The sequence below is a fragment of the Canis lupus genome, chromosome 27 (genome assembly GCF_048164855.1).
Source record: "Canis lupus baileyi chromosome 27, mCanLup2.hap1, whole genome shotgun sequence".
Lineage (NCBI taxonomy): Eukaryota > Metazoa > Chordata > Mammalia > Carnivora > Canidae > Canis > Canis lupus.
Genome location: NC_132864.1, coordinates 11,907,358 through 11,934,774, shown reverse-complemented (window position 1 = coordinate 11,934,774; position 27,417 = coordinate 11,907,358). Strand labels below are relative to the sequence as shown.

The 27,417-nt window shown below is 55.0% G+C and overlaps 1 protein-coding gene across 34 annotated transcripts in view; it reads right to left on the bottom strand.

Annotated features, from left to right (window-relative positions):
* The window catches only part of NCOR2 (nuclear receptor corepressor 2), a 211,475-nt gene that overhangs the window by 63,629 nt on the left and 120,429 nt on the right, over nucleotides 1-27,417 (bottom strand). For 32 of the 34 annotated variants that reach the window (XM_072802173.1, XM_072802172.1, XM_072802174.1 and 29 more), the window contains 6 exons: nucleotides 26,650-26,828; nucleotides 23,256-23,310; nucleotides 20,812-20,910; nucleotides 5,696-5,853; nucleotides 4,163-4,335; nucleotides 1,985-2,047 (listed from right to left, as the gene is read on the bottom strand). In XM_072802173.1, the coding sequence (XP_072658274.1) occupies nucleotides 1,985-2,047; nucleotides 4,163-4,335; nucleotides 5,696-5,853; nucleotides 20,812-20,910; nucleotides 23,256-23,310; nucleotides 26,650-26,828 (727 nt within the window). The remainder of the gene's footprint in view (nucleotides 1-1,984; nucleotides 2,048-4,162; nucleotides 4,336-5,695; nucleotides 5,854-20,811; nucleotides 20,911-23,255; nucleotides 23,311-26,649; nucleotides 26,829-27,417) is intronic. The other 2 variants (XM_072802177.1, XM_072802183.1) reach the window with 1 other exon arrangement.

Genomic DNA, 27,417 nt, shown 5'->3' with positions numbered 1-27,417 from the left:
GCCAATGGCTGAGACACAGGGATCTCACGTGTGGTTAATAAATAATCCTATACAAATGTTCCTGGCAGCTCTGTTCATAATAGCCAAGAGGTGGAAACCACCATGACCGTTGACCAATGGATGAATGAACACATCAGGGGGATGTAGTCCATCCCCACGGTGGAACAGAGCTTGGCCATACAAGGAATGAAGCCTGCATGCTACAACACTGATGAACTTCGAAAACACAATGCTGAGTGAGAGAAGCCAGACACAGACGGGCACGTACTGCAGGATTCCATTCATGTGAAAGTCCTGAAGGCAAATCCACAGAGACGGAAAGCAGATTAGTGGCTGCCAGAGGCTGGCAGGCCTTGGGGGCTGGGTGTGACTGCTTGTGGGTACGGGGTTTCCGTCTGGGGTGATAAAACGTTCTGGAACTAGACAGAGGTGACAGTTGCACAATACTGTGAATATACTTAATGCCACTGAACTACACACTTTTAAATAGTCAAAACAGTAAATCTTATGTTATACGTATTTACCAAAGTTACATAAGACAGTGAAAAAAACTCACACAATGTCAGTGAGGCCTCCTTTGCACCCAATGGTGTGATCCATCCTGGAAACCACAAAGTGGACAGAGAAAAACAACAGTGTGCCCCCCCCCCACCCAGGGGGCTAACCAGCACCCCGGCACCCTGCAGGTAAAGACGACACCTAGGCACCAGGTGTACTGCTCTGATGTGCTGGAAATCTCTCACGTTCCAGGGCCTTGGCCTAGGCGAAGAGGCAGGGCAGCTCCTCTCCTGAGTGCTGCTGAGGGTCTGCCTCAACTGAAGGCAGGGAGTTCAGAAGAGGGGGCTGGGGCCTCGGGAGGGCAGGGGGAGGAGCGCCCAGACAGCAACTGGGAGGATATGGCCTGCTCAGGTCTGGGGTTGCTCCTGGTCAGCTGCTGAAGCCCCAGGGAAGAGCACCCAAGCCACTGAGCATCCCCTTCCTAGGGTGGACAGTGGAGGCAGGGCAGGGCAGCCAGCCCAGGTACATCCTGGCTCAGAGGCTACAGTCCTCACACCACTGCCCTTGTGCACCTAGGGCCCTCACGAGAAAGGTCATTTGTTCCCTCTGTGAGTCATAACCCGGAGGCCCAGGCTTGCTCCCCACCCCTCCATGCACCAGCTCCTGGACCTGGGCCATCCTGGGCCTCACTCCTCACTTCCTCCTCTGTGAAATGGGATGGAAACAAGAGCCACTCTGGGCGCTGCAATCAGAGTAAATAGAGCAGTCAGGTAAACAGAGGGTCAGGCTCCACCTATCCTCAACCTTCCTGTCAGTGCTGGGCACAAGCAAAGGAGGGATCGGTCCAGAGACAAGGGGAATCCACAGGGACGCAGTCCTGGCAATGTGGGACGCACCCTCAGGACCCTCAGTGCTTGTTATCTCTGTTTCCTCATGGCCAACCCTGATGCCCCTCCCAATTCACAGATGGGAAACAGAGGTAGATAGGTCGCTGAAGCAGGAAGTGAAGGACCCTGCTGTTCTGGCTTCAAGGAACACATGGCTGGCTTCTAAGGGGGGACATGAGGTCAGCGCTACTGCACATGGCCACCAGCCGCCTCCAGCCCTGCCTCGGTGACCCCATCGTGGTGGCTGCCACCAAGCTCTCTGTACCTCCTCTCCAAGACGCCCAAGTGTGCTGCCACCAATATCTACAGGGCCACAATGTGCTGACCCTGGAAGGCACAGAAGCTATCCACTGACTCGCCGGCACAGCACGAGCTGTACCATTTCTGAGCTGTGCCTCGATGTCACCCTAGGGACACAATGTGGAGTCTGACAAAGCAGCTATTGGCCAAGGAAGAGAGACCAACCTGAGAACAGCCCAAAAGCAGAGCATACCCCTCCAGATGGCACCATAGCACCTGGTTCAAGGCCCAATGTGCCACATCCTCCCCAGCACTTGGATGCCAATTGAAACTGGTCAGAGCCCTCAGAGAACCCTCACCTTTCTTGGCTGTCTCCATTTCTTCTTCAGTCCAGCGAGAACTCTCATTCATTTCCATTGAAGCTGAAAAGGAAGACAAGGTGCATTGGCAGCAGCCCAAGGGGTGGTCCAGCTCACAGACAGCCCGCTAGTGTGGGGGTGATATAATCAGCCCATTTTACAGGAAAGGAAACTGAGATGGCCCAGGCCCTGGACTATGAGAGCTATCTCTGCATGCACCTGGTTGAGAAGGGGGTAACCCACCTGAGAGCATGGTGACTGCATAAAGGTCAGGGGGACCAGGGACATGAGCTTTGGGTGGGCAGGGGTCTCATCAGAGCATGGACTTGCTGATACCAGTGATTCTCTGCTGTTAATCCCTGTTTTAACCCACTAGATGCCAGGAGTCCTCACTCCAACTGTGACAGTTAAAAATGGTTCCAGACATGGCCAATTGTCCCCTGGGGCTTGTAAGGTCACTCATTGACAATGCCGCTTTACAGGACAACTGCCATATTCTCCCCAAAGTCCCCCTGTGTAAGGATGAAGCTTTAGAAGCGACATGGCGGCCCTTGACATCACATAGAATTGGCCAGGCCTCTACTGTGGCAGTTTTGGGGTCTCTCCTCCAAGGTCCCCCAGATATGAGCCCAGGTCTCTCCCTATAAATTGCTTAAGACTTCATGAAGGGAGGGGTGCCAGGGTAGCTCAGTGGTTGAATGTCTACCTTTGGCTCAGGTCGTGATCCTGGGGTCCTGGGATTGAGTCCCACATCAGGGTCCCCACAGGGAGCCTGCTTCTCCCTCTGCCTCTGTCTCTGCCTCTCTCTCTCTCTGTCTCTCATGAATAAATAAATAAAAATCTTAAAAAAAGAAAAAGAAAAAAAAAAGACCTCATGAAGGGGGCAGACATGAGAGGCCAGCCACATGGACTCAGTGTCGGGAACAGCACCAGGCCCAGAGCCAGCCAACAGAGGCTGGCTGACCAGTGTAGGAAGTCCCAGCAAGAGGGAATGAGAAAGAGCAGCTCAAGCCAAGAAGGGCACCCCACCCTCAGCCAGGGCAGCCTCCCCCACTCCCTGCTGCCACGGCATGACATTTTTGTGAGAGCTCACCAACTTTCCCCTTCTTTTGCAACGGGATCCTCAGAGGGAAGCTATGAAGTCTCAGCTTGGGGTGGGCATGTTGGAATAGTCTATCGGAGGGACCAGGGTGGTACTTTCCACCCGGTAGACTAGCTCCAACATCAGCCTGGGGCCTGAGAGGAGCTTCCTATGAGTTTGGCCCACCACTAACTACAATGGCCATTGGCCTCTAGGCACCAGGGGGTAGCCAGCAAAAACCTACAGGAGTCATATGAAACCTGTGGCCAATGGGGCTGAGTTTGAATCCCAGCTAACCCCATGACTATGGAGGCAACATCCTTTCTCTAAGCCTTAAACAGCCCATCTATGAAATGGGTACAAATTATCTCCCATGGGAAGAAGGGACAGGTGTCTGGCACGGACCCTGTGTGTGGGGTAGGGAGCATCCATGAGAACAAAACATCATCTCCATCAGTTCCTACCCTAGGAAGGTATCCTGGTGGCTGGGCCTCTACCTGAGCCATCAGCGCCCTGGATGGGGGCTCCCACAGAGGTGGGAAGGCCAGCCCCCACCAACAGCCAACATAGTATGGAGAGGAGAGACACATGTTGGCTGCCCCCCTGTGGCTGAACTTGAGAACTGCTATTCAATCCATTTCTCCCCACACACCCTCAACAAGTTGAGGTGGGGGTGGTGAGGTTCAGAGTACCTGGAGGAGCAGAGAAACTGAGGTCCACAGAAGTGAGTGCAGACTCAGGGGCCTATGGGGCTAGGGCAGGGCAGGGGGGTACAGTCTGTGCCCAGGTCCTTCTAAACAGTAGTGGTGGCTATTCAGTGGAAATGGGGGCCAAGAGTGGCCAGATTTTCTGATTAAAAAACAGAACCCAAACCAGTAATCTGGATTTTTATGTGAACCCTCCCAGTTCTGAGTTCTGGGGTAACTAGAGCTGACGCACCATCATAGGTTCTCCCCCACATACAGCAAGCAGTGTAGATGAGGACCCCAACACACAAGGAAGTCCAGGAGCTTGCCCCAGGTCCTGCCCCATGCAGTGAGTTCAGAAGCCAAAGCTGCGGTTTGGAACCCACCCGTCCTCCCTGGCCTGAAACTCACCCAGCTCAGCGCTCTGTTGCGGGGTGATGGCCTCCTCACTGTTGGCCTCATTGGCCATGGAGCGGGTGATACGTCCTTTGCGTCTTCCCTGGCTGTTGGCAGTTTTGCGGCCTTTGGAGGCCACTGCTTCCTTCTCATCATTGTCCTCCCCAGAGGTGTCATCCGTCTTCTCCCTAAAGGCCAGAGGGAGATAGGGATGGCTTCACCTGAACCAGCAAGTGACAGTTGCAAGAGGCCTGCTTTTCTTTAGTTCGATGTGTGCTGGCTGCCAGGGGTTTTGTACTACTGAGAGGCTAGGAGCCAGGAAAGCTCAGGGTAAGGGCTAGAGGGCAGCAATTTGCAAGCCTTCTTCACCAGAAGAGAGGCTGTGGCTACCAGCTCTCTGCGGCATTGCTGTGTTTGTCCAAACGGACCTGTGAGCTAACAGCTACCACAGCTTTATATTCTCCAAACCAGGGCTGGGAGCTGGTAGTTAACTGGATGGATGTGCACAGACCAGTGGCTCTCTACAAGACCACCTTACACACCAAAACAGAGATGCACTCTGCCATCTGCCTGCAAGACTACTGGATTACCTGCGTGGGGGTAGGCAGGTACAACCCACAAGTCCACTACACTTCTCAAAGCAGAGATGCTCACTGGGGCTCTAGAAATGGCACCAGCTTTGCTTGCAGTATTATTGAGGGCCACCATGCCTTGCAGCATTCACAAAAGGGAAGTCTCCTGCTGGGCTTCTGCAGCTGAGCCAGGTGTGTGGGGGTGCATGAGATCTCCGTATCCGTATCCACGGCTGGGGCTTTCTCGGAAGCCAACTCAGAAGGGTTTACTGTGGGGCCGCCTCCCATTCATCTTCCTGAAGGCCCTCCCTGGACGTCTGGGAGACAGGGGGTAACGAAGCCAGATGTTCTCTGAAGCCACATTCCTGAGCCTATCCCAGGTATCTGGCACTCAGCTGTGCCCGCCCCCCTCTCTGGCGTGAATCTCCAGCTGGCTGTGCTCGGCACCCGCCCCTGGCAGGCACAGGAGGCTATGCCTTGATCTGCAAGAACTCATGCTGACAGCGATAATTCTAAAAAGGTGAGGGCAGTGCCCGCCTGCATACCTAATCCTCCAGCCAGCCCCTCTGATCCCCCTTCCCCCGTCTGGCATCTCGGGAGGCTTGGCGGAGGAAGGGGAGGAGACGAGCAGGCAAAGAGCTCCAAAGTCATCGCCTAGATTTATTAGCTCAGGAGTAGAGCTCAAATGAGCTATCAGTCTCTGAGGTCTCTGGAGGGTTTGAGGAGGAGAGGGCAGCCGGGAGGCGAGAGGAGGGGGCCAGGCAGGCTTCTGGAAGGGGGGCTGTCAGGTTCAGCTGGAGCCAAAGAAGCCTCCCTTGCCAGCAGGCAATCCGCCTATGCCAAACCGCTGTCCTCCAGCGCCTCTGCAGAGTCGGCCCCAGGGGGCCTGGCCTCCAGCGGGGTGCAGACCACCTTGTTCCCTCATGGGAGGCAGGCTAGGCTCCAGCTGGGCAGCCGTGTGGCCGGGCCACCTTACTTGTTCAGCTCCTCCTTGTCGTTCTCCACATCGGGCTTCTCCTCCTCCTTCTCGGCCTCCTTGTCCTTCTCCTTCTCCTCCTTCTCCTCCTGGCTGCTCCGGGGCATCTGCTGCTGCTGCTGCTGCTGCTGCTGCTGCTGCTGTTGCTGTTGCTGCTGCTGGGTCCCAGGGCAGGGTGGGGGAGGAAGAACAGTGAGTAAGTGAGTCTCCACACCTGAGCTGAGGGAGCTGGCAGAGGAGGGGAGACAGACCAAGTCAGCAGCAGGCCCCACTGCTAGGCCAGGGAGAGGCCTTTGCAATGGCTGGGGGTCCTGCAGCCCCTGGGATCTGGGAGGCAGGAACCCGGGGCGACGAGCAGAGATCAGAAGCCTGAACTCAACTCACACCTCCTCCACTGGGTGGCTGTGTGACCCTAGATGAGGGTCTTGACCTCTCTGTGCTCTATTCAGCACGCCTCAACCTCAGCCAGGGGCCAAGAGGCCGAAATGAGAGAACCCTCAAGGATCTGGTGTCTGGTGAGAGTGTTAAAGGGGGACTGACGCTATCAACAGCATGGCCAGAGCACGTAAGCACCAGGGGACCTGGGGACACATCCCTGACGAAGCTCAGGCCTGCTTGTCACCACATCTGTAAAATGGGCAGGTGGAGCAGTATCCTGGTGCTTGCTGCCATGTCGAGGAGTCACTCTTGCAGCAGTGGCTCCATCTCCTCACGTCAAGGGGAAGCGAGCCTCTACTTTAAGGGAAGATCAAAGGGGCTCACAGCAAACCAGCCTCCTCCCTCCCATATGATTTCATATGCCCCGTCACACTGGGCTGCCGAACCTGGCAGGACAGGGGAGGAAGTAAAGGCAGCTCCCTCCTTCCCCAGAGGTTGCCTGGGGAAGAACTTCCTTTCTGCCCTACCCGATTTCTTTTAAAGCACACACGGATCCCCTCAGCCACCCAAAGTCCTCTCTACAGGCAACTGCCAATCCAGACCATCTTTCCAAGCCAATGATACAAGTGAAATGAAAACAAACCCACTGAAAAGCCTTTCAAGTGTGTGGTAGGGGTATGGTCATACCAATTCTCAAACAAGAAGAAAGAAACCCAAGCAGATGGAGAAAGTGGGGGCAGGCGGGGTTTCACTCCCTCTCTGTATCTTTCCTCCCCATCAGGAACACACAGGCTGCCTCAGCCTGCGACCCCCTCTCTAAACCTTCTGGTGCAGCTGGAATTTAGGAAGCAGCAGAGCACGGGCCGGCAGGGGCATCCTGTGGATGCTGGGGCCCAGAGCACAGGTCTGCAGGGAACCCCATGTTCTTTGAAGCTGTAGCAGCAGCCACCCTGAGACCGCCTGGTTTGGGTCTGCCTCCCTCTCTCCAAGAACCTCCTCTACTCTTTAAGAGGAGGCAAGGGAGCATAACAGCTAGACTCAGAACAGCCTCTCCCCCACCCACCATGTTGCTACCAATTTCTGGTGGCTGGCCCGGTGTCCCTTAACTAGCCTGTCCCTCGCCACCGCCAGCACCCCCCAAACACTAAAGCATAAATTTTCCACAGCCTAGGAGCTATGGCTACCTCTCACACCCAAAAGGCAAAGTCTCTTCTGGAGCTGTCCATCCCAGCAGGCAGAAGCAGGGACAGAGGTTTCCCGGTTTGTTCCAACACAGCAGGCCCTCTACACACTCTCCTGGTGAGCCCGGGTCAGGGACCTGGCTCCAGGGCAGGACAGATACTGTGGCTGACTGGGGAGCAGTTCCCTGCCCTATGGGCCACCAGCGTGACTACTGTCTCCACCTGTCTGATTTGCTGACTTCTACAACACCTGGTAATCTGACACCAGGGTCTGGGCAGGGCAGGGGCTTTCCAACCGCAAGAAGCTTGGCATCTCCCAACACAGCCTTCAGCTGAATCCACACCCAGACCCCCACCTGGGTGGCAGCCTCACTCCGAACCTTTTCTTGCTGTTGCTCCCAATGGTCATGTGGGCCCAACTCTGGGCCACCCTCCAGGAGGCATCTGTCATCATCCCCTGGATCTAGGCCGGTGGGTCCTCAAAGCCCACTAAGGTCTCCTCCTCCACAGAGGCCACTGTCCATCCCAGCACGGCCAGGAGCTGTGGCTCCCCACCACTGAGGCCTGGCCCTGCACCAGCGCCTCCTAACAGGGGCAGAATCCCAGGGATGTCTGTACCCCAGCCAGCACCCAGCTACATGCCTTCCTGTGGCCCTCCTGCCTCAGAATCCTGCAGAAGCCTCGCTAGGGAGATGCCTGCGTTTCCCAAGGGCTTACTATACGCCCATCATGGAGCTATCAACTAGCTCCTGGCCCTATGAGGTCCTGAGGATAGTGATGGAGATGAAAAACCAAGAGTGGTGGTGACTGGGGCTCCATGGAGGCGCCCTGTCCCTGGCACCACAACAAGCACCTTGCCACCACTATCCTTCTTAATGCTCTTAGCCAACCTCAGACAGAAAGGGCAGTGACCCCTGTCCACATCCTGCAGAGAAGCAAAGCCTTATGGTCTCGGGGGAGGAAAGGTGATGGCCCAGGGAAGGCAGGCATGGTCCCATTATCCCCAAAGCCCCATTTGGAGTCTCTGACCAGGATCTACAGCCTTGGTGGAGTGGTCTTTAGGCATCCTTGTCCCTTCCTGCCCAGCCCACCTTGTCCCCCATTCAAGACTCCTCGAGCCTCCACCTGAGCCCAGACCAGCCTGTAATGTAATCTCCCCTACCCCTGTATCATCAACCACATCACAGCACAAATAACAAAAATAGCTCAAAGTGCCACACACATGTCCTTCTATCACCTCCTATACTAACCCCTTCATTCTCCCATTTTACAGAAGAATAAAGTGAGGCACAGAAAAGGCAAGTGACAAACCTCGTAAAGAGGAGTGCCAGGATTGCAACCTAGGCCTGAGTTAACCCCAGCCATACCTGACCCCCTCTCCCGCCATCTCCAACCACCCTGGTGTGCCCCTCACCCCTCTACCAGCCCCCAGCCAGTGCTCTGGACCCACCTTGTGGGGAGGCCCAGAAGTCCCTATCAGCATTAGAGCCTGGTCATGGTTCCCACCACTTCCCACTCAGGCTTATAATCCCAGAACCAGGCACCGCTGCCCATACCCGGACACATTACCAAGCCCTAAGCAGGGGTCAGGGAGGCAGGGACGTGCAGCCAATACCTGCTAGCGCAGCACCTCTGAGGCCACCATGGAGCCATGGCACAGAGCCCCCAGATGGGCTCATGGTTTCGTGTGACCTGACCACCATCTCCCTTAGGAGAGGTGTCTCAGCACCCAAAGCTGAATGGCACCACTGCAGGGGGTGAAAGGGAGGAATCCCAGGTCCATCCTGGCCTTAAACACATTTTCCAGTGGGTGAGACTCGGCAGGCATAGTAACAATCATCTGCCTGGCCTCCTATTGCCTGCAGAAGGTCAACGGGCTGACTTAGGGGTGCTCTATTCACTCCACACTTATGGGGTGAGTTGAGGTCCCAACTCAAAGGCCCTCCACAGCCAGGTTAGTCTCCAAAAGCCTTCAATGGTCTAGAGCAGCAAACGAGAGGACTGTTAAATGAGCGAGGATGAACACCCACTCCCGTTCCACGTCTGGACCTCAGGCCATCCATGGCTGTGGAATCGCACTTGCTGGCTTTCAGAAGCAGTTCAGAGCCCACGTTCCCACGGCCCAAAAGCAGCACATATGGGTCACCTGGGAATCTCTGGAAGTCCTGATGCCCAGGCCACACCCACACCAATCACAAATCCCCAGGTTAGTCTAATGGGCAGCCAAGCGTGAGAAATAGTGCTTTAGACAAGGAGCCAACCGACTTTTTCCGTAAGAGCCACGTAGTTAATACCTTATGGCCACAGGTCCACTGGTTTCTATTGCAACTACTTGATGCTACATGGTTTGTAACTTGAAAGCAACTAAAATGCAAACAAAAAGGCATAGCTGTGTGCCAATAAAACTTTATTTACAAAAGAGGCAGTGGGCCAGATTTGGCCTGCGAAGCCATACCTTGTCCACCCCTGCTCCAGACCAGCGCTGCTCAATCTAAACTGTACACAAATCAGCCGGGGATAGTGGGAAAATGCAAATTCAGCGTGTCTGGGGTGGGTCCGAGCCTCTGCATTTCTAGGTAGCTTCCTGGAGAGGCTATGCTGCTAGTTCTTGGACCACACGGAGGAACAAGGCTTTCACAGATCCTTATTTCACAAAATACACCCAGGGCCCTTGCCACTGGCAGCAGGTGACACCTGTGGACCTGGGAGAAGAACCAGAGCCCAAACTCCACCATCTCAAATGACTCTGGAACTCATGATAAGGGGTCTACCTTTGCTTTCCAGACACATCAGTGGTCAGACTCACAATGGGCTTCATGCCCAGTGCTCGGTCGGGAATGTCCCTCCCAAACCACTGCACAGCTTTGCAGAAAACCTGACCAGACGTATGGTTAGCCAGAGCCATCAGTGCAAATCCCTGAGGGACCCCTGCTTCCAGAGCACTGAGTGCAGGACAAGCAACCGTAACTGAGCCTGTACTGTGCTGAAGCCCCAGACCAGGGCTGCTTGGAAAACAGCATGGATAAAAACAATAATCGATTCACGAAGCCTCCTTTCCCTCATTATACCTGTGAGATGACAAAATCCTCCCAACAACCCTGAGACTGCCTCTTTATAGAAGCAGTTTTATAGAAGAGGACACAAGGTCATGAGAAGTCAAGGAGCTCACCCAAGGTTGCAAGATCCTATAGGCAGGTAGGTGTTCTCCTACCCTGGGCTAGGAGATCATGCCCTACCCCTACCCCCCTTCAAGCCAAACTGTGCTACCACTTGATCATTCCCTTCACATGTGTGCTCTGAGCCCACAAGGGGGACACCACACCACAAAAAGTGCAGTCCCTAACCTTCCAGAGCTAGTGCCCCAGCTGACGGAGGCTCAGTGCTGATAACACTTTTGAGAGGCACAGCAGTTAACATGGTGACAGTTCCTCCGGATCCACAGGGACAGGGAAGGAGATCTCTGAGTCCCCAGAGGCTTTTGGTTGACAAGGATGAGGGGAATGCTGCAGGGAGGGGACCTGCCTGGGCAAAGGCACGGCAACATGAAAACAAGTACCTTACCACATGACATACGATATAGTGGACATGGCTGCAGAACCTGGCCACCTTTAACACCCACACTCAGACATATAGGTGCCACCCTGGTGGCAGTGGACAGCCACCGAAGTCTTTTGTCAGAGGTGGAGGGGTAGGCGGGGGATGACATCTTCTGCCCCATGTTGTAGGGCAACACAGTAGCCGATCGAGGGAGGCATGGGCATCAGTTCCAGAAAGAGAGAGTCCAGTGAAAAACGGTGCCAACAAATCCCAGTAAGAGCTGATGAGACTTAATCCTCAGATGACAGGTCCTCAGAAACGTGTCATGAGAGTTTTCTGACACCCCCTACACAGCAGCGCCCAAGGCACCACCATCTCATCCACTCACTGAACAAACACATCACTGAGCAGAGACTATGTGCCTCCAGGGAGCAAATCCTGAGAGGGCCTTTGTCCTCATGACACCTCCTGTCTCTCAGCACTGGGGACAAGAGTGCCTAGGAGCCCAAGGCAGGCAGGAGAACTGGGGTTGGGGTCAGAGATCAGACGCAAGACACAAAGGGGTCTTCTGGTCGGGGAGGCTGCCACCTTGGCCCCCACCTCGGCCCCCTACCCTCCTCCTCCAGTCCGTCTGTCCCTCCCGGAGAAACACAGACAGGGATGCCCCCAGAATCTAGACAGCGGTGTGCTGGAGCTGGCTCAGACCAGCTCACGAGAGCAGAGTTCAACTTTCAGGGATTTCGCAGGCAAGCCGTTAAACACACCCATTATTAAAAACAAAAGTACATAACCTTACACTTAAAGAACTTAAAAACAAAGACAGTAAGTACTCAAAATGCATCACTTCCCAATTATTTAACTACATGTATCTGCTATCTACGCTCTTCATGGTATTTACATCAGCGACATCCACATAGCAGAAGTGGGATGGGGCACCACGCTAGGCGCGTCCCCTCCCAGTTCCACCTTTGGTGACATCACTTTAGTAGCTTAGATGGGGCACGGTGGGAGTATTGATACCAAGGCAACTGTTACGTGCTACAAATCGGGGCTTTGCCCTCAAAAGGCTGCTTGCTAAACACTTACCAGCACTCCCCTGCAAACAGATATGCCGACAAAACTTGAGTAGCATTTATACACACACACACACACACACACACACACACACACACACACACGTGACGTCTGTTCTGCCTGCAGGGAGATGTGTAGTTGTGGCAGCCAAAGCTCTGTTTTAAATTGTCAATCAGATCCTGTCCTGCCACTGGGAATAAAATCAGCAGTCTGCCAGACCACAAAGCCATGTGATCCAGCCCCTGCCCAGACCTGCTCACTTTACGCACTTCCCTTGGGGCTGCTCCCCGCTGCTTCCTGGAAGATGCCATGTTTATCCCTACCTCAGGACCTTTGCACTCGCTGCCTGGAATTCTCCCTCCAGCTCTGCCTGGCTGGTTCCTTCTTATCGCTCAAGTTTAAGCCCAAATGACACCTCCTCAGAGGAGCCTTCGAGGTCAGCTCCCTAAAAGCTGCCCTCCCTCACATCAGCTATCTACTGACATCCTGTAGCCCTTACCACCACCTCAAAGAATCATGCTAATTTACTTATGCACTGCCCATCTCCCACATGGATGTATCAGCTCTGGGGACCTCATCTGTCTGGTTCACTGTGGAATCACCTAGAATGGGGACAGTGTGAAGGCATGACACAAGGTCTCCAACATGGCCACCATCCACCCAGGATGATCCACAAGCTGTCAAGGCCAAGGGAGCCTGTCCTGCTGTGGCCTGCATTGGCATAGACCCACACAGATGCTGCTCTTCTGGGAACTATTTCCTGACTCTTGGCAGCCCAGCTTGAGAGGCCCGGATGTGGGGCCCATCAGCCCCTCATCTATCAACCCCCTGCGGTCCAAATGATCCACGCTCACATTTTCTGGGCTGGGCTCACATTTTCCATGTCTTTCGACGCTTTTGATGTGGTCTGCCCTGGACAAGGCCGGCAGACAGCCAGGTGTCCCCTGCACCATGTCACGGCCCATGAGAAGGCCATGTTTGTCTTCTCCCAAAACAGCAGCCCAGTTTGCTTGCTCCCTAGGGTATGGCCTCTCCTGCCTCCTGGGAGCCCACCTACCCTCCTGAGGACAGTGGTCCCTGGAATGCATGTGGGGGGCTGTGCACCCGGAGGAGCCTCCCACAGGTCTCCCCTTTCTGGGCAGGAATCAGAGACATCTGCTCACTGGAGCCCTAGAACTGGGCAGTCTGGCCTGGCCCCACTTGCTCCCAGAAGTACAGAAGCACCGCCTCTGACAGGCCTGGGCCGCCCAGGAAAGTCAGACAGACCCCCAGGCTGGAGGCCCATCTGGGCTCCGGGTAGCAGCCTGGGACAAGTACACTCACACTTAGCCAGTGGGCCAGGAGGGACAGCCCAGCCCAGAGTCAGTATGGCCATATCTGGCCTGCCACACATCCCTGCCAGACTGCACCAGGGAAAGCCCTCCGGTGATCTCATTGGTTGCGGGGGGGAGAGGGGGAAGCAGCCTGGCTCTGGGAACCAGCTCCAACTGCACAGCAGCTGCCCCCTCCCTATGTGGACCGTGCTTGGCTGGGTCTGCCCTGGAGCAGCCTTCCAGGTCATACTGTCCCCTGTGAGAGCTGCCACAGGCACAGGAGCCTCGGGAGTGCCACAGCAACCGAAACAAGGTCACCTGTCTCTTTGGCAAGGAGCTGGGAGAGGAGGCTCAGAGGGGCGGGGACAATGATTGGGGAGAGGAGGGGGGACAGATAGGGATGCAGGCACAGAGGGAACAGAGATATAGAGACTCACACGTGGGGAAGGAGTCTGGGAGACAGAACACAGAGGGAAGAAAGAGGGTGAGAGAGGGAGATCAACCTAGAAAACATAGAAGCCTGGGGTAAGCATCTGGTCAGAGGTGGGAGGACTGGGCCACAGAGCAGAGCCATGGAACGTAAGGATGCACAGGCCAAAGGGCAGGAGGGAAGTGGGGCCCCCTGCATGTCCCCCATGGATGCCCCAGGGACAGGCTAGAAGGCTGGGCTCAGCTGCCTGGGGGTGCCAGGAACACACATCCTCCGTGGCATAGCCCCTGCCATCGCCTGGATGGCCACGAGAGCCCCTTGGTCACAGCCACAGCAGGATGGGCCCTGCTGCCTGGCCCAAATCTGCCTCACACTCTCAGTACCTGATGATCTCCATAGTTAGGCTGACTACTGACCACAGCATTCCTGGGCTCTGGTTCTGCAATTAGCTGGGATAATGGGGCCCCTCTGTCCATGAATCATAAACTATAAACTGTCACAGCCTCAGTCAGTAATTCACCTCATGGAGAGGATGCTCTGGCTTGGGCCCAGCCCACAAGCTCACCTGCCACTCATGGTTGGGTCTCATGGGCCAGGGTCAAGTACCTGAGGGCTCAGCTCCCACTTGCCAAAGGTCAGGTGTGCAGGGTCCAGGGGGTGGGCATGAAGCGTTCTAAAAGTCTACGGCTTGGCCTGCATCTTTCTCTGTCAGAATATGGGTAAGTTTCCAGAAGGTGGACGGCTCCCTCTGATGAACACAAGGGTGATTCTGGTGCCCCAATGGCCAGTGCACAGGCCTTGCCTCCAGAGTCAAGCACCCATGCAGTGGATGCCAGGGTGGGCCTCATCCCTCTCAGGAAAACGCAGCTGTCTGAGGGTCTGAGCACAGAGACATCCAATGGGTGATGCTTTTCATCAAGGAGTTTTACATTCTGCTTTTGTAACCATTCAAGCTTTCAAAAGGTGACCAACATGATGAACAAATGGCTTGGTGCAGGGTGTGTGATGAGGGTGTGACCAGACAAGGTGTCATCTGAGCAGATGCAATGATGTCTTGCTACACAACGCTGTGATTAAGCATTCAAGGAAGTCATGACCCTGGGAAGTATCATTTGCATAGATGAAAATGCACAGGGTTTGTCCCCTGGATGGTCGGGCCGGGTCCCCTTCTACAAGATGCCTGCTGCCTGCCCCCCACTGCGGCAAATGCCCTCAGCTGTGCACGGCCTGTGGACCGAGACCTGGCCCTGCCTGCCCACCTCAGGACACCTCAGAAGGGCCATTTCAGGGCAGCCCTGGTGGCTCAGCGATTTAGCACCGCCTGCAGCCCAGGGCGTGATCCTGGAGACCCGGGATGGAGTCCCACATCGGGCTCCCTGCATGGAGCCTGCTTCTCCCTCTGCCTGTGTCTCTGCCTCTCTCTCTCTCTCTCTCTGCATCTCTATGAATAAATAAATAAAATCTTTTAAAAATTTAAAAAAAAGAAGGGCCATTTCAGCTCATGCTACCTTCACAGTCATCTTCTCCTCCCCATCCTTCAACTGTGGTTGGTCTATGTGGCCAGTGATCCTGTGCCTTGCCTCAATTTCCTCTTCTACCCCCCTGCTCCCTCCCTCTCCCTTCCTCGGGGGCCCTTCTCAGTAAATATCCCACAGGCTGAGGTTCTGAGTGGTCCCCGACCAGCAGCCAGCACTGGATGAGGCTAGAGGTTAGAGAGGTAGGCTCTCGAGTCCCAAGGAAGAGCATAGCCCAGCAGTCACCTCCTGGTGACAGTTGGGAGACCCTCAGCTGGATGCCAGCTCTGTCTCAGGTTTGTGACTCATCCTGGGACCCCAGGAGGGGACAGCCTGGGGACACAGACTGCAGCCAGTCCAGAGCAGGCGGTAGTATCCCCTCCATTCTGGGGGAAATAGCTTCCTCCCATTGGCCCTGTGGGTTCCTCTCCTACCCAGATGTGGGGATTTGAGCCTGGAACCCACCTCGATCCCACTAAAACAGGAATAGTGAGAAGAAGGGCACTGGCAAAGACATCAGGAGCACCCTCATTTCTGGGCCTGGGCTAAGAGCCAGCCAATGCAGAAGATGCACCTTCTACAAGGTGGCAGGTGGGACCACCCAGCCTAAAGAAGCCATCAAGCCACCTGGCACCCATCTCACAGCTCTTCATTGGGATAGTCTGTGAGGCATCAAGACAGCCATGCTGGACTGATGCCTTCACTCTAGCTTCCTGAAAGATCATGGTTTGGTGTGGCTCTGAGGGTAAAACTTCTAGTCCTGACATGGCGGTAGGCACTCAATAAATGCCCTTAGATGAACACACGGTACTGTGCATCTGACACCTGGCAGGGAGGGCCCATCAAGGAGCACTTGTCGGGCTGAGAAGCTGAGTGGCCCCTCACGGCCATCCTTAGCCACAGTGTGGGCCCAAGCCACAGGAACCACAGACAGATGCCACAGCCTCCACAGCTACTGCCACCAGGGGGAGGAAAGGACAGGCACGCAGCTGGGGGTGCTAAGAGGGACTGCAAGAGAGCCTGAGAGAGAGAGACAGCACTCTGTGTCTCCCAGAGACGCTCACGGTCCAGGGAGCACAGGAGAACTGAGAGACAGTATTTCCAGCCACTGGCCCCCCAGAAGTCAGGTGCACATGAGGCCAATAACAGCTTCCTAGGGAGCAGAGATGGAGACCCAGACAGGCCTGGTGCCATGATGTAGATGGGGGCTCCGGGGAGCACTCCCACCCACAGCAAGACCCATCTGCTCCCTGATGCAGCAGAGCCTACAACAGACCAAGGAACCTACAGGCCGACAAGGTCAATGAGGGGCAGCTTCCACGGCCAAAACATGGCAAATGGGACCACCAGGGTCCCCCCTGCCCTTGGGCTCCCATGGCAGTCTGTGCTGGGTTAGCATCCTGACTATGACACTAAGAGCAGGTTCCTCACCTCCCTGCACCTTCTACCTGCTCACCCATAAAGCAGGGATGATGGTATCCACCCCTCACACTGATCCTGGTGCCGTGAGTGGCCAGCAGTGTCGCTGTCCCATCACACTGCAAGGCCAGTGCCTGGCAATTCTGACAGGGCTCCCCTGTCTCGCTGGCCTCCTAGCAACTCCCCAACAAGGCAAATACTGGCTGAGACAACTAAGTCCTCCTCTAAAACTAAAGGGACCCAGGAAGCCTGACTTGCTCCCCTCAAGAAATAAATACATGACCGATGGCTCAGCCCCCATCTACCTGAGGAGGAGCAGGGGGAAGGGAGCAGCTACCTCCTGGCAGCGGAGGCTCTGCCCCCGAGGCCACCCAATGTCTGTCTTCCTGTGGCTGCTCAGGGAGGTGAGGGGGCCGTCTCCGGGGTGGAAATAAAAGGCTAGGCTCTTTACTCAGAAGCCCACACAGATAGGAGAGTCGGGACAGGGAAATGGGCAAAGGGAAGGGGACACAGGGTGGGACTTGTGCGCTGGGGCCTAAGACTGCCAAGGCCCAGAGCTGCCAGGGGTGGGGTGCGTGCTGGTCAGACACAAGGATGAGGCAGCAGAGAGGTCATCTGGGCGCAGCCGTTCCGCAGTCCCCACACCCTTCTCACCCGCTGGTTGGGCATGCAGTGGGTCTCCGCAGCCTCTCCTCCTGTCTGCTCCCAGTCTCCTGTTCTCAGCCCGTGGGAGACCACCACCTCCTGCGCCCGTCTGTCCATGCAACCAGAGGCACCCACATGGACACACCCCTGCCCACTCCAGGCCAGGCTGTGGGAATCCCTACTCTCCTAAATGGGAGGTTTACCAGCAGGATCACAAGTTTTGTAAAACCAAGGAGAAATAAGGAAGCTTGGACTCCAGCAGGAATTGCATCTCAGATTCATGAGAGGGGCCGAGGGACCTGGGTGTGCCATTTATTTCACTGTCACAGGGCAGAGAAAAGACTTACAGCCCCAAAGTCAACACTTGCGTTGATCCACTTACTCCATATTTACGAACAGGGCCAGTGGGTGGTGGTGAGGGCAGTGAGCCTGACGGGCACAGCAGCCCATCCAGGATGTGCCCATGTATCTCCATCCCAGGCAGGGCCTGGGTCTCAGAGGCACACCAGTATCCCTGGCTGATGAGAGGGAGGGGTGAGCCGGGAGACAGGGACCTTCTGCCAGCTTCTTCCTGTCTTTTTTCGAGAGGCAGAGCACAGAGGCATCCTTTCTCCATCCTGAGGCTCTGGCTTGGGCAGAGGGCAAAACCTCACCAGAGAAGCAGTGCAGACACTATGGCTAATCCAAGGCAATGCAGACAAAGAGAGGGAACAGATGTTTCTCCTCTGCTATAAAACATTCTAGGGCTCCCCGGCGCCCTGGCCTTGCCTGGTCTGGCCTCTGCCCCAAGTCAAACAATTCCCTCTTTACTGCCCCCACCTAAGCCCTACTCTCAATACTGGGGGCTGAGGACAGATGGAGAGCAAATATGATCAAGAGTATACTTATCACAATGAGCACTGAGTAACGTAAGAAGTGTAGAATCGCTATGTTGCACACCTGGAATTAACAGGTTTAAATTAAACTGGTCTTAAAATTAAGAACTTAATTAAAAAAAAAAAAGAGCAAACAGGTTATTTGGTCTCTACCGTCAACGTCTTGTTGTTTTTCATGCAACCAAAGATTGAAAACTCAGACAATTTCACATAAACTCTGATCTCCAGCTCATCATCAAAAATCAGCACTGGCAGCACGAGGCCACTTGGCCAAACATCAGCTGGGGCAGACATGGGGCACAAGTTCTCTATGCCGGCTACAGGCCTCACCACTGTGGCCTCTCACAGAAGCTGAGATCAAGTCTGAGCTGCCACATACCATCACATTTGTGCTTCTATTTTCCATAGAGTACAGAAACACTACTAGTCACTCATCAAATATGAGTAAAAACCAGGGTCCCATCATTTTTCTCCAATTGTTCATTTATTTAAGAGCCTGGAAGGTGTTAAGACCCCTGGTCCAAATACTCTGAGGGCACTGTGCTCTCTCATGCCCCAGTGCCTTTGCACCTGCTCTTCCCTCTGACCAGGACACCCTCACCTCTGTTCTGGTCCAACAAGAGGCTGCTCCTTAAACTCATTTTTGAGGGTCTCTATACTCTATGGAGACTCTCAGGCAGACCGCCAATATAACCAAAGGAGATCCCTATTCCTAGCATACAAACATCCCATAAACAGAATTAACACCACAGAATGAAAGGCATGGCAGCCAGAACCAAAGATGCAGGACACGGACACCCACACGCATCCTGGGACTTGTCCGGGGTTCCCCCCTCCCTAAATGACTTCAACACACATTAGTCCTCATCTCCCTCCATGGTTCTCCCCATCTGAGTCAGAACCCCTTCTCCTCCAGATCCCTCAGCCCAGCCACCAGGAAGGGCCTCATGAGCCCAGCCACAGTGACCCCACAAAAGCAGTAGGGTGAAGGCACAAGGGCTGGGAAGACTAGTAGGAGAACTGGCACATAGTAGGTGCTCAGCAAATCTCTGATGATGATTTTTAAATAACGCTGCTAAAGGCCTTTAGCTCCCCCTCTATTTTGCCACAGACCCCACCACTCCCTATTGCCTCTCATGCCTCAGCATATTTATGCTCCCTGCCTGGAATTTATTTGCATTTGTGCTTCTCAGCCTAGAAAATCCCTGACTGTGCTTTAATTTCTAAAACACCACAGCTAGCTCTTTGGAATTAAATAGCTCCAAGCCAGGAAGACTCGCTTTTACACACCTGTTAGATGGGCCAGCAGGCTGGCCAACTGTGGTCACACAACACTCAAGGAAAAACCTATCCATCAACTAACTAAACACACTCACGCTTCAATGACCCAGCCCGTGAGAACCGATACTCAGTCCTGATTATTTACCCATGAGTGCAGAGAGGGGTTACTTATTCCCCCGTCAACAAATTTGCTCTCTTAATTACATGTGGCTTAGCCAACAAGGAGGTGGGTCCACACTGCAGAAGCACAATTCCCCAAAGCACAGGAGAAAGATGCCAGTTAAGAACCCATGTGTGGGACCCAATCACAAAGTGGCTGTTTCACAGTGGGTACCAGGACCCCAGCAAGGATGGCTACGCATGATACCTCAGGACCTTGCCCTGACCAGTGTGAGGAAGAGAAGACGCCAACATTAGGGAGAAAACCCCAGGACATTCTCCTCCCAGCTTCTGCTACTCCTGGCCTTCATCACACTTCCCTGGGTACCCCAGGCCAAAGGGCCCAGGAAGGACACGCCTCCACCAGTTCCAAGCAGCTTCAAATGGCAGCACCCCAAAGCCATCTGCATGCCCAGCCCAAGTCTGTCCTCCAACGGTGGAACCCCACCTCTTCCCTGAGTCCTGTACTCCTAGCACCTGCCCTGAGCCAATGCTCAATGGCCTGGAAGTGAAGTGAATCCATCCCCTCTCCCTGTCTCCCAAGCACTGATTACCCAGGCACCTCCTTTCACCTGTGTGCTACAGACCCCCACCATCTTTACCATTATTTGCCAAATGTTATTTAAAACCAACTCCTTGCTTTCTAACTCAGAGGTCAGCATTTTCTGGAAAGGATCAGTCAGTACATACCTTAGGTTTTATAGTTTCTATCGTAACTACTCCACTCTGCTGCTGTAATAGAAAAGCTGCCACGGCAATATGCAAATGAATGGACATGACTGTGTATCAATAAAACTTTATTCACAGAAGAAGGGGTAGACGGGACTTGGCCTACAAGCCATAGCTTGCCAAGCCCTCTCTAACATAAGTCTCATCCTAAACAGTGATGTCTGAAAGGTTTCAAGTTGATGTACTGGCTATTTTTTGCTTTCAAATATGCATAAAAACACGCTAAAAAAACTATAAACATTTTTCAAATGTTAAATTTGTGAGCCAGTCATGCAGAGAACCCAGTCCTCACTCTGGGGATATGACCCGTTCACCACAGAGATCATGATTCACCAAGCCAGGAGTTCTAGAATTTTCCAGGCTGAGAATGGAAGTGGTCTTTTTCCTAATACTCTTCTGGGCTGCCTGGGTAGGCCAAACACCCCCAGAGAGGGTTTCCTGGCCATCAGTGAGGAGGCCCAAACTGAGGGAGCCTGCTACAGAGCAACATGTGCAGATGGTCACCACCCATCTTGCAAATGGCCGCATAGGAGCATGCTGGGAACTGGTCCCACAGCTAACCACTCTGCCCTGCCTCTCACCTGGCTCTTGCCGCGGCGCCGGTAGCTCCTCCTCACCAGGCTCTTATAGTTCTCATTCTTCTTGGTCAGGTAGTAATAGAGGACACACTCAGCCACAGTCTGTGGGACAGAAAGAAAATGATGCTGTGTACAGTGTGGGTGGTCAGAGCAGGTGGCCAGGAGCTGGAGATCTGGGTTCAAATCCTGCCTCCTCCACCCAGAACAGGGTGACCTTGGGCAGGTCACTGCGCCTTCTCGCCTATGTAACAGGGATGCTCAGAGCACATACTTGCCAGAGCGGTCATGAAGACGGAGCACTCGGGACATGTTACAGAAGTGCTACCTGGTCCTACTGCTCTTGCTGCTATCCATAACTGAAATAGCCAAGGGGTCACCTGCCCCCTCTCCAGCCCCTCCAAGCTCCCAGTCGGGCAAACTCAAAGGTCTGCCCCAACTTGGGCCTGGGTCTCCTTTCTCTCAGTCCAGCTTCTTCTTCCCAAACGTCTGGGGCCCTGAGTAACCTCTTCCAAGCTTTGTGATCCAGCCAGACTATAATGTCCCCAAGCAACTCTTTGTCTCTCGGAATGTTTATAATTTTCTCTGCCTTGGTCTTTTCCACACCCATCTGGGTCTGAACCCTGGTGCCACTTGCTGAGTTTGTGACTGGCCCTCCCTGAACCCCACCACCTTCTTGCCCAAACAGGACCAATGACAGGGTGTCCTCAAAGCAATGAGACTCAACATGGTGGTGCCTGCCATCTGTGACCCTGAACCAGCTCCAGATGACAGCTTACCTCTGAGGGTCATCCTGTCAAGGCTGCTGGGGGCAGAGGCAGGCAGGGCCTCAAACCCCACGGCCTTTGACACCTCCTAGAATGTACATGAACAGAGGCTACTTCCCAGGTAAACCTGGCCCCCCAATGCAGCCCACACAGCAGTTGAGAAAATCATTATGTTATCAGACACCAGTATTTGCAAATTGGGTAATGTGGGTGTCCGACTTCCCCTTGAACAATTCAGGGGAGCGCCTTCCATGTTGGAGGACAACAGGCTGACTTTGACCCTACGCAGCAGCTGTCCCTGCAGGTGGGCAAGTTCCCACCCTGCTGCTGGCCTCACTCAGAACACGCCTCTCCCCAAGGGCATGGGGCACCATTGGCAATCCCTGCTTTAGATCCTTCTGGAAGCTCTATTTAAGTCCTATCCTGAGCTGCCTCTTAGCCAAAGTACACCAAAAAGTTTACTCTCCAGGGTAGAGACTCTGATTCTCCCATTCCCAAGCAATGCTGCTCAAGGACCAACTTCTGAAAGCCTTGCGTCCATCCCTGGGGAGCCCTGACCTAGAGCCTCCTGGACTGTCCACACCCGCAGCATGAAGCCATCATGAATTCAGAGGAAAGGCTATTTATGGGGCTTGCTTTCCCATGCCGGTTTTTCAGGCATGGAGAGATTCCGTTTCCCCACACTGCCCCATCTCCCTCCTTCTATGGTTATCAGCTCATTAAGGACAGATGTCGGGGACAACTGTTCAACTTTAAAATAACCGCCTGGCTCCTGCTCAGACGGCCCTCTCTCAACTAAAAAGCATGAGGCCTCCAGCAGGCGGGTATTAGCAAAGCTGGGGGTGGGCAGATGACCCTCCTCTCTGACAAACCTGATTCAAAGGAGTGTGGCCTAAAACACCCAGGACTGCAGCTCAGAAGGAAACCTTGGCTGGAGCCCTTCCTGCTCTGCCCAACAACACCAGGGTTCCCAGGGCCAAGGCCAACACACAGGGTCTCATCCAGATCCAACCCAGCTTCCCCCCACTCCCAGCACTGCCCCACCCAACAAAGAGTGAAGAGTGCAAAGGAGGTCTCTGCCATTCTGTTAGGACACTCTGTCCACCTGCCAGGTAGGAGCCAGAGCGAGAGGGGGCACTGGTTTGCTCTGGGTTTGGGGGCAAGGCAAGGTTCAGGTGGCAGTTCTATACAAAGGTCTATCCAAATAGGATGAGAACTTACAGACCACAGGCCTGGCTGGCATCGGTGTCAGAAAGCATACCATGACCATCAGAGGGAGCAGCCCCCTGAAAGAATGCCACTCTTGCCTATAAAACCCTAACGGGGACGCCGGGCACAGCATGGCTTCCAGAACCCATGCCCAACGTGCAAGGACGCTGGTGCCACGTCTGAGGAGCTAGCTGGATGGAAGCCGGTGCATTCAGCTCTCCTGGGGTTTCCTCACTGGTGCTCCACCCCCTTGGACGGCAGGGGCGGGGCCCACGGCTGCTTCTCCAAGGAAGGAGCAGGAGGACAGAGGGGGGGAAGCAGGGAAGGACAGACAGAACAGGGGCAAGCTCTGTGGGCAGGAAGGGAGGGTCCTCTGCCCCAGGGCCAACGGTCGCCTATCAGAGTGGACCCCAGAGAGGTGGCGGGGCGGGCGGGGCAGCTGGGCTGCCGGCTGCGCTTGGGGTGGCCACTCACCTTCCTCTCCAGGAACGATGCGATCAGGCCGAAGTTCTTGGGGTGCTGCATGAACCTGCGGAAGGAGAAGGGCGGGCGTGAGGCCCAGGCACAGGGGGCTTCCCAGCTGGGCGGGCGCCGAGCACCCGGGCGCCTGCCATCTCCGCGGGCCCGGCTGGGCGGGCGCCGCCCCACTCGGAGCAATTAAGCCCAGGGGGGTGTGGGAAGGGCGGGCGGGCCGAGGGTAAGAGAGGGCGTTCCTTGGAGTGAGTCACTGGTTTTAGCGCCTTTGAAAATATATTTGTTTGTCCTGCTGGAGGCAGCTTCCAGGAAAAATGAGGACATTGCATGCAGCTCTTTGGTGGGGTTCCCCCCCTTTTAAAATCTGCCTTTGTTTCTATCTCCGGCCGGGTCTGGGAAGCCGGGCCTCACCCGGCCCACGCGGGCCCCCACAGCCAGACCACAAGTCAGGCGGCGAGCTGCAGGCCTCCCTGGGCGAGGCGGGAGCACAGGCTCCGGGTGCCCGCGAGGAGGTGGCAAGAAAGGACTTATACCAGAGGGGGTGCGGGGAGCTGGCACCCCATCAAGTGGCTTCCTGCGAAGCCTGCGGAATTACTGGGAAAGGCTCGGCAAGGCTGAAATGTCAGGGCCACAGGAGCAGGCGGGCAGTGGGGGCGGAGATGTGGGTCACGGCCGCTGAGGCCCTAGGGATGCTGGGTGGAGTCCTTGGCCCAGGCCCAGCCTTGGCCTGCCGGTCGGTCCCCACGACGCGCCACCGCCCCACAGCCTCCCCCGGGGAGGGAAGGAGTTGCTGGTGAGGCGGGGGCCCCAGTCCCCTTGAGGGAGCCTGGGCCAGCGCCCGGTGCTCTCCCGCCCGGCCCTCCAGATGGCTGGGCAGGAGGCCAACAGGCCCCTCCCCTGCTCCCCAAGCAGACACCAGAGAATCCGGAATGGCCTCTTCTTTCTTCCAGGAGGAAGCTTAGAGTCGAGTGGCAGGCTTCCCCGCCTGGGATCCTGCCTCAGGCAGCTTGCAAAGCTGGAGCCAGCCGAACGCCCTTCTTTTCCAGACAGTCCCCTTCCTCTCCCTGCCCCAGTGACATTTCCTTCCCCTCTAGATCCGTTCCTCAAGGTTTCCCCAAGGAGAGATGGGGTCCCAGGAGACCAGATTTCAAATCTGGAAACCTTATCTAGCTCACCTCTTCCAGTGCCCTCCATCCTAGCCCTGGATCCTCTGCCAAAACTTCCTAAGAACTTCCTACCCACTGGGCACCTCTCGGCAGCTAAACAAGGGAGGCACTGTTGCTATACCCATCTTACAGACATGGAAACTGAGGTTCCAAGAGGAGAGTGGCTACTGGAGGGGACTAAGCCACTAAATGGTGGGGCTCTATGCCACTGGCACATGATTTCCAGAGGCCTGAGTGCCATCGATTCTTTGGAAAATGAGGTCTTGACCAGGAACACTCTCCGGGAAAGATGCATGGCACGAAGCTGAGGCTCAGCGGATAGGAGCCCAGCGAGCCCCTCCCTGGCTGCTCTGTTCTTCTGAAATAACAATGAACTCATTAGGTGAGAAGAGCAAACATGAACTCTTCAGAAAAGCTGGAACACAGAAAACACACCAGAAGCACCCTTATTTTTTTTTAAAAGAAAGTATAAATAAATAAAAATGTCAAACATATCATGGAGTATTTAGATCCCTAACACCACAGTAATTCTTAGCACTATACCGTCGCTTACCCTGGGGACTTGACTATGCACCAGAACGATCGCACTGGGGATCATGAGGACCAAGAAATGAGCCCCCAAGCAACTAGGTTTTCTGTCTCCAAGGAGTCAACCCCAAAAGCCCCTGGGACCCACTCCCCAAAGTGCTATTCCCTGAAAACTGCTCAGTCTGTGGCAGGCACTTGAGGCCTTGTTATACTACCCCTCTTTTTCTTACAGATGTTTTAGAATTTCCAGACTCATAAGCTTTTCTGAAAAACACAATTCTCCTGCCCAGACCCTCATCAACTGCTCCTACACTTTTGTGTCCCGGCGTCTGTGCAGCTAGAACACCACCCCCCCCACCATCCGTGTTGCCCATTACCCAGAATCATCCTCGTCCCTGAGGCCCAGCAGGCACTTTGGGGCCCCGACCCTGGCCTGGCCCACAGCGGTAGCTGGAGAATAGGAGTTTCGTCCCCTGGCCATGAGGCCTTCTCGGGAAGCAGAGGTGGAGGTCCAGCCGCTAAGCAGGCAGAGTCTGTTTCCAATGTACCCTGCTGGCCAAACTCTGCCGCCTCTGCCCAAGCTCTGAGGCCTCTGCCCAAGCCTCGCTTCCCGCCCTCCCACCTCTCCGGGGCCTGCGCCTGGCACCTGTGTGGGCCCCTGGATACAACTTCTGAGTCTGGTTGAGAAGACAGGGTTTTATCCATCCAGCAACTCCTCACTCATCTCCCCAAAACACTCCAGTCTTGTGGCTCTTTCCTTTTAGAAGCTCTGAGCCTCACCTCTTAGCACTCAACTCTTGCCTCTGCTTTCCCAATCTCCCCTGCCCCATGGCTCCATCTCCCTCCCCAACAAGCCTCTCCCCTGCTGCTGAGCCCTTGCCCTGATGATGAGGGAGCCTAAAGCCTGCCTCAACGTTTATAGGCTGTGTGGCCTTCATTTAGTGTCTTAACCTCTCTGAGTCTCTGTTTCCTCACCTGTGCAATTGGAATGGCCTAGCAATGCTATTATGAGGGATAGAGGGACAAACTCACAAAACCCAAAACACATGTGCACTGTGTCTGGGACAGAGGACATGCTCAACAATCACTCTCAGAGTAAAATGGAAACCAAAGAGCCATCAGCCAGCCACAAATCTCTGCCCTCTGGCCCAGCCTCCAAGATCCTCCAGCCTCGTTCTTCTGATATACATGGCCCCATTTCATATAAGGCTGCCCTCACACTTTGTACTAGGTTGAAGAGCATGCCCCAAATTTTACATCCACCCAGAGCCTCTAAATGTGACCTTATTTGGAAACAAGTTCTCTGAGGATGTGATTAGTTACAATGCAGTGACACTGGATTACAGTGGGACCTGTACCCAGTACAACTGGGGACAGAGAGACACACAGGAAAGACCATGGGATGGAGGCAGGAGGGAATGATGCAGCCAAGGAATGATGCCGGCTGCCGGGAGCCCACAGGGGCCAGGGGAGAGGTGCCAGGCAGATTCTCCCTTGGAGCCTCCAGAAGGACCCAGCCCTGCCCACACCTCTGGAGCAGTGAGGGAAAATTCCTGTTGCTGTAAGCCACCTGGCTTGTGGTCATTCATCACGGCAGCCCCAGGAATCCCATCCACGCCTGCCTTGACAGGAAGGGCTTCCCAGGACAAGAGAGGGCCAAGAGGGCCGTAGGGCCCACACCCCAGCAACGGGGGACTCACTTCTCCCGGAACGTCTCCTTCTCCTGCTCGCTCCACATGTTCATGACCTGGCGGTCTTTATACACCTTCATGGGGTCATCCATGAGCCCATTCATGTTGATGAACTTGATGCGCTGCTGGTCAGCATCGTACAACATCGGTGGGATCACAGCCAGCTGGCGCATCTGCTTCTCCAGGTTCTGGAGGGAGGAGGAGAAGGCAGAGGGCCGGGGTCAGAGGGCTCCAGAGGGCAGCCTGGGGAAGGGGCAGGGGCGGGCACTGGGGCCCCAGGCGAGAGTACAGACCTGCCCAGCAAGAGTGGGAAAGTGCCGAGCCAGACAGAAAGGGAAGGATGACTGGAAAATAGTAAGAGCCAAATGCCAGGGGGAGGGAGAATTTAAAGGCAGCCCCAGACAGGTTTATGGTGGATGGGGCTATAAATTAAATGCAAGGAGCAGCAGAGGCCTTATCTGCAGCGAGAGAGGGGCAATGCATCTTCCCTTTGGAAATGCAAGTGCCATAAAACATGACAGGAAAGATGTTCACCCAGCTGGGTGAAACTAGCTGGGGAGACAGGCCTGGCCATCCAGGCTCCGAGGGCACGCAGTGCAGAGAGAGGGGCCAGTGAGACCATGGACCCATTTCCTCCCTGCCACCCTCCCAGCCCTGGCACTTGCTCCTTCAAGCATGCCCACTTGGGATCTAGCCTGCCCGGCCCCATGCATGGTAGGAGTCGGGTGTTCACTCATAATGCATCGGGATGGCTATTAAGAGGCTCTGAGCCACCAC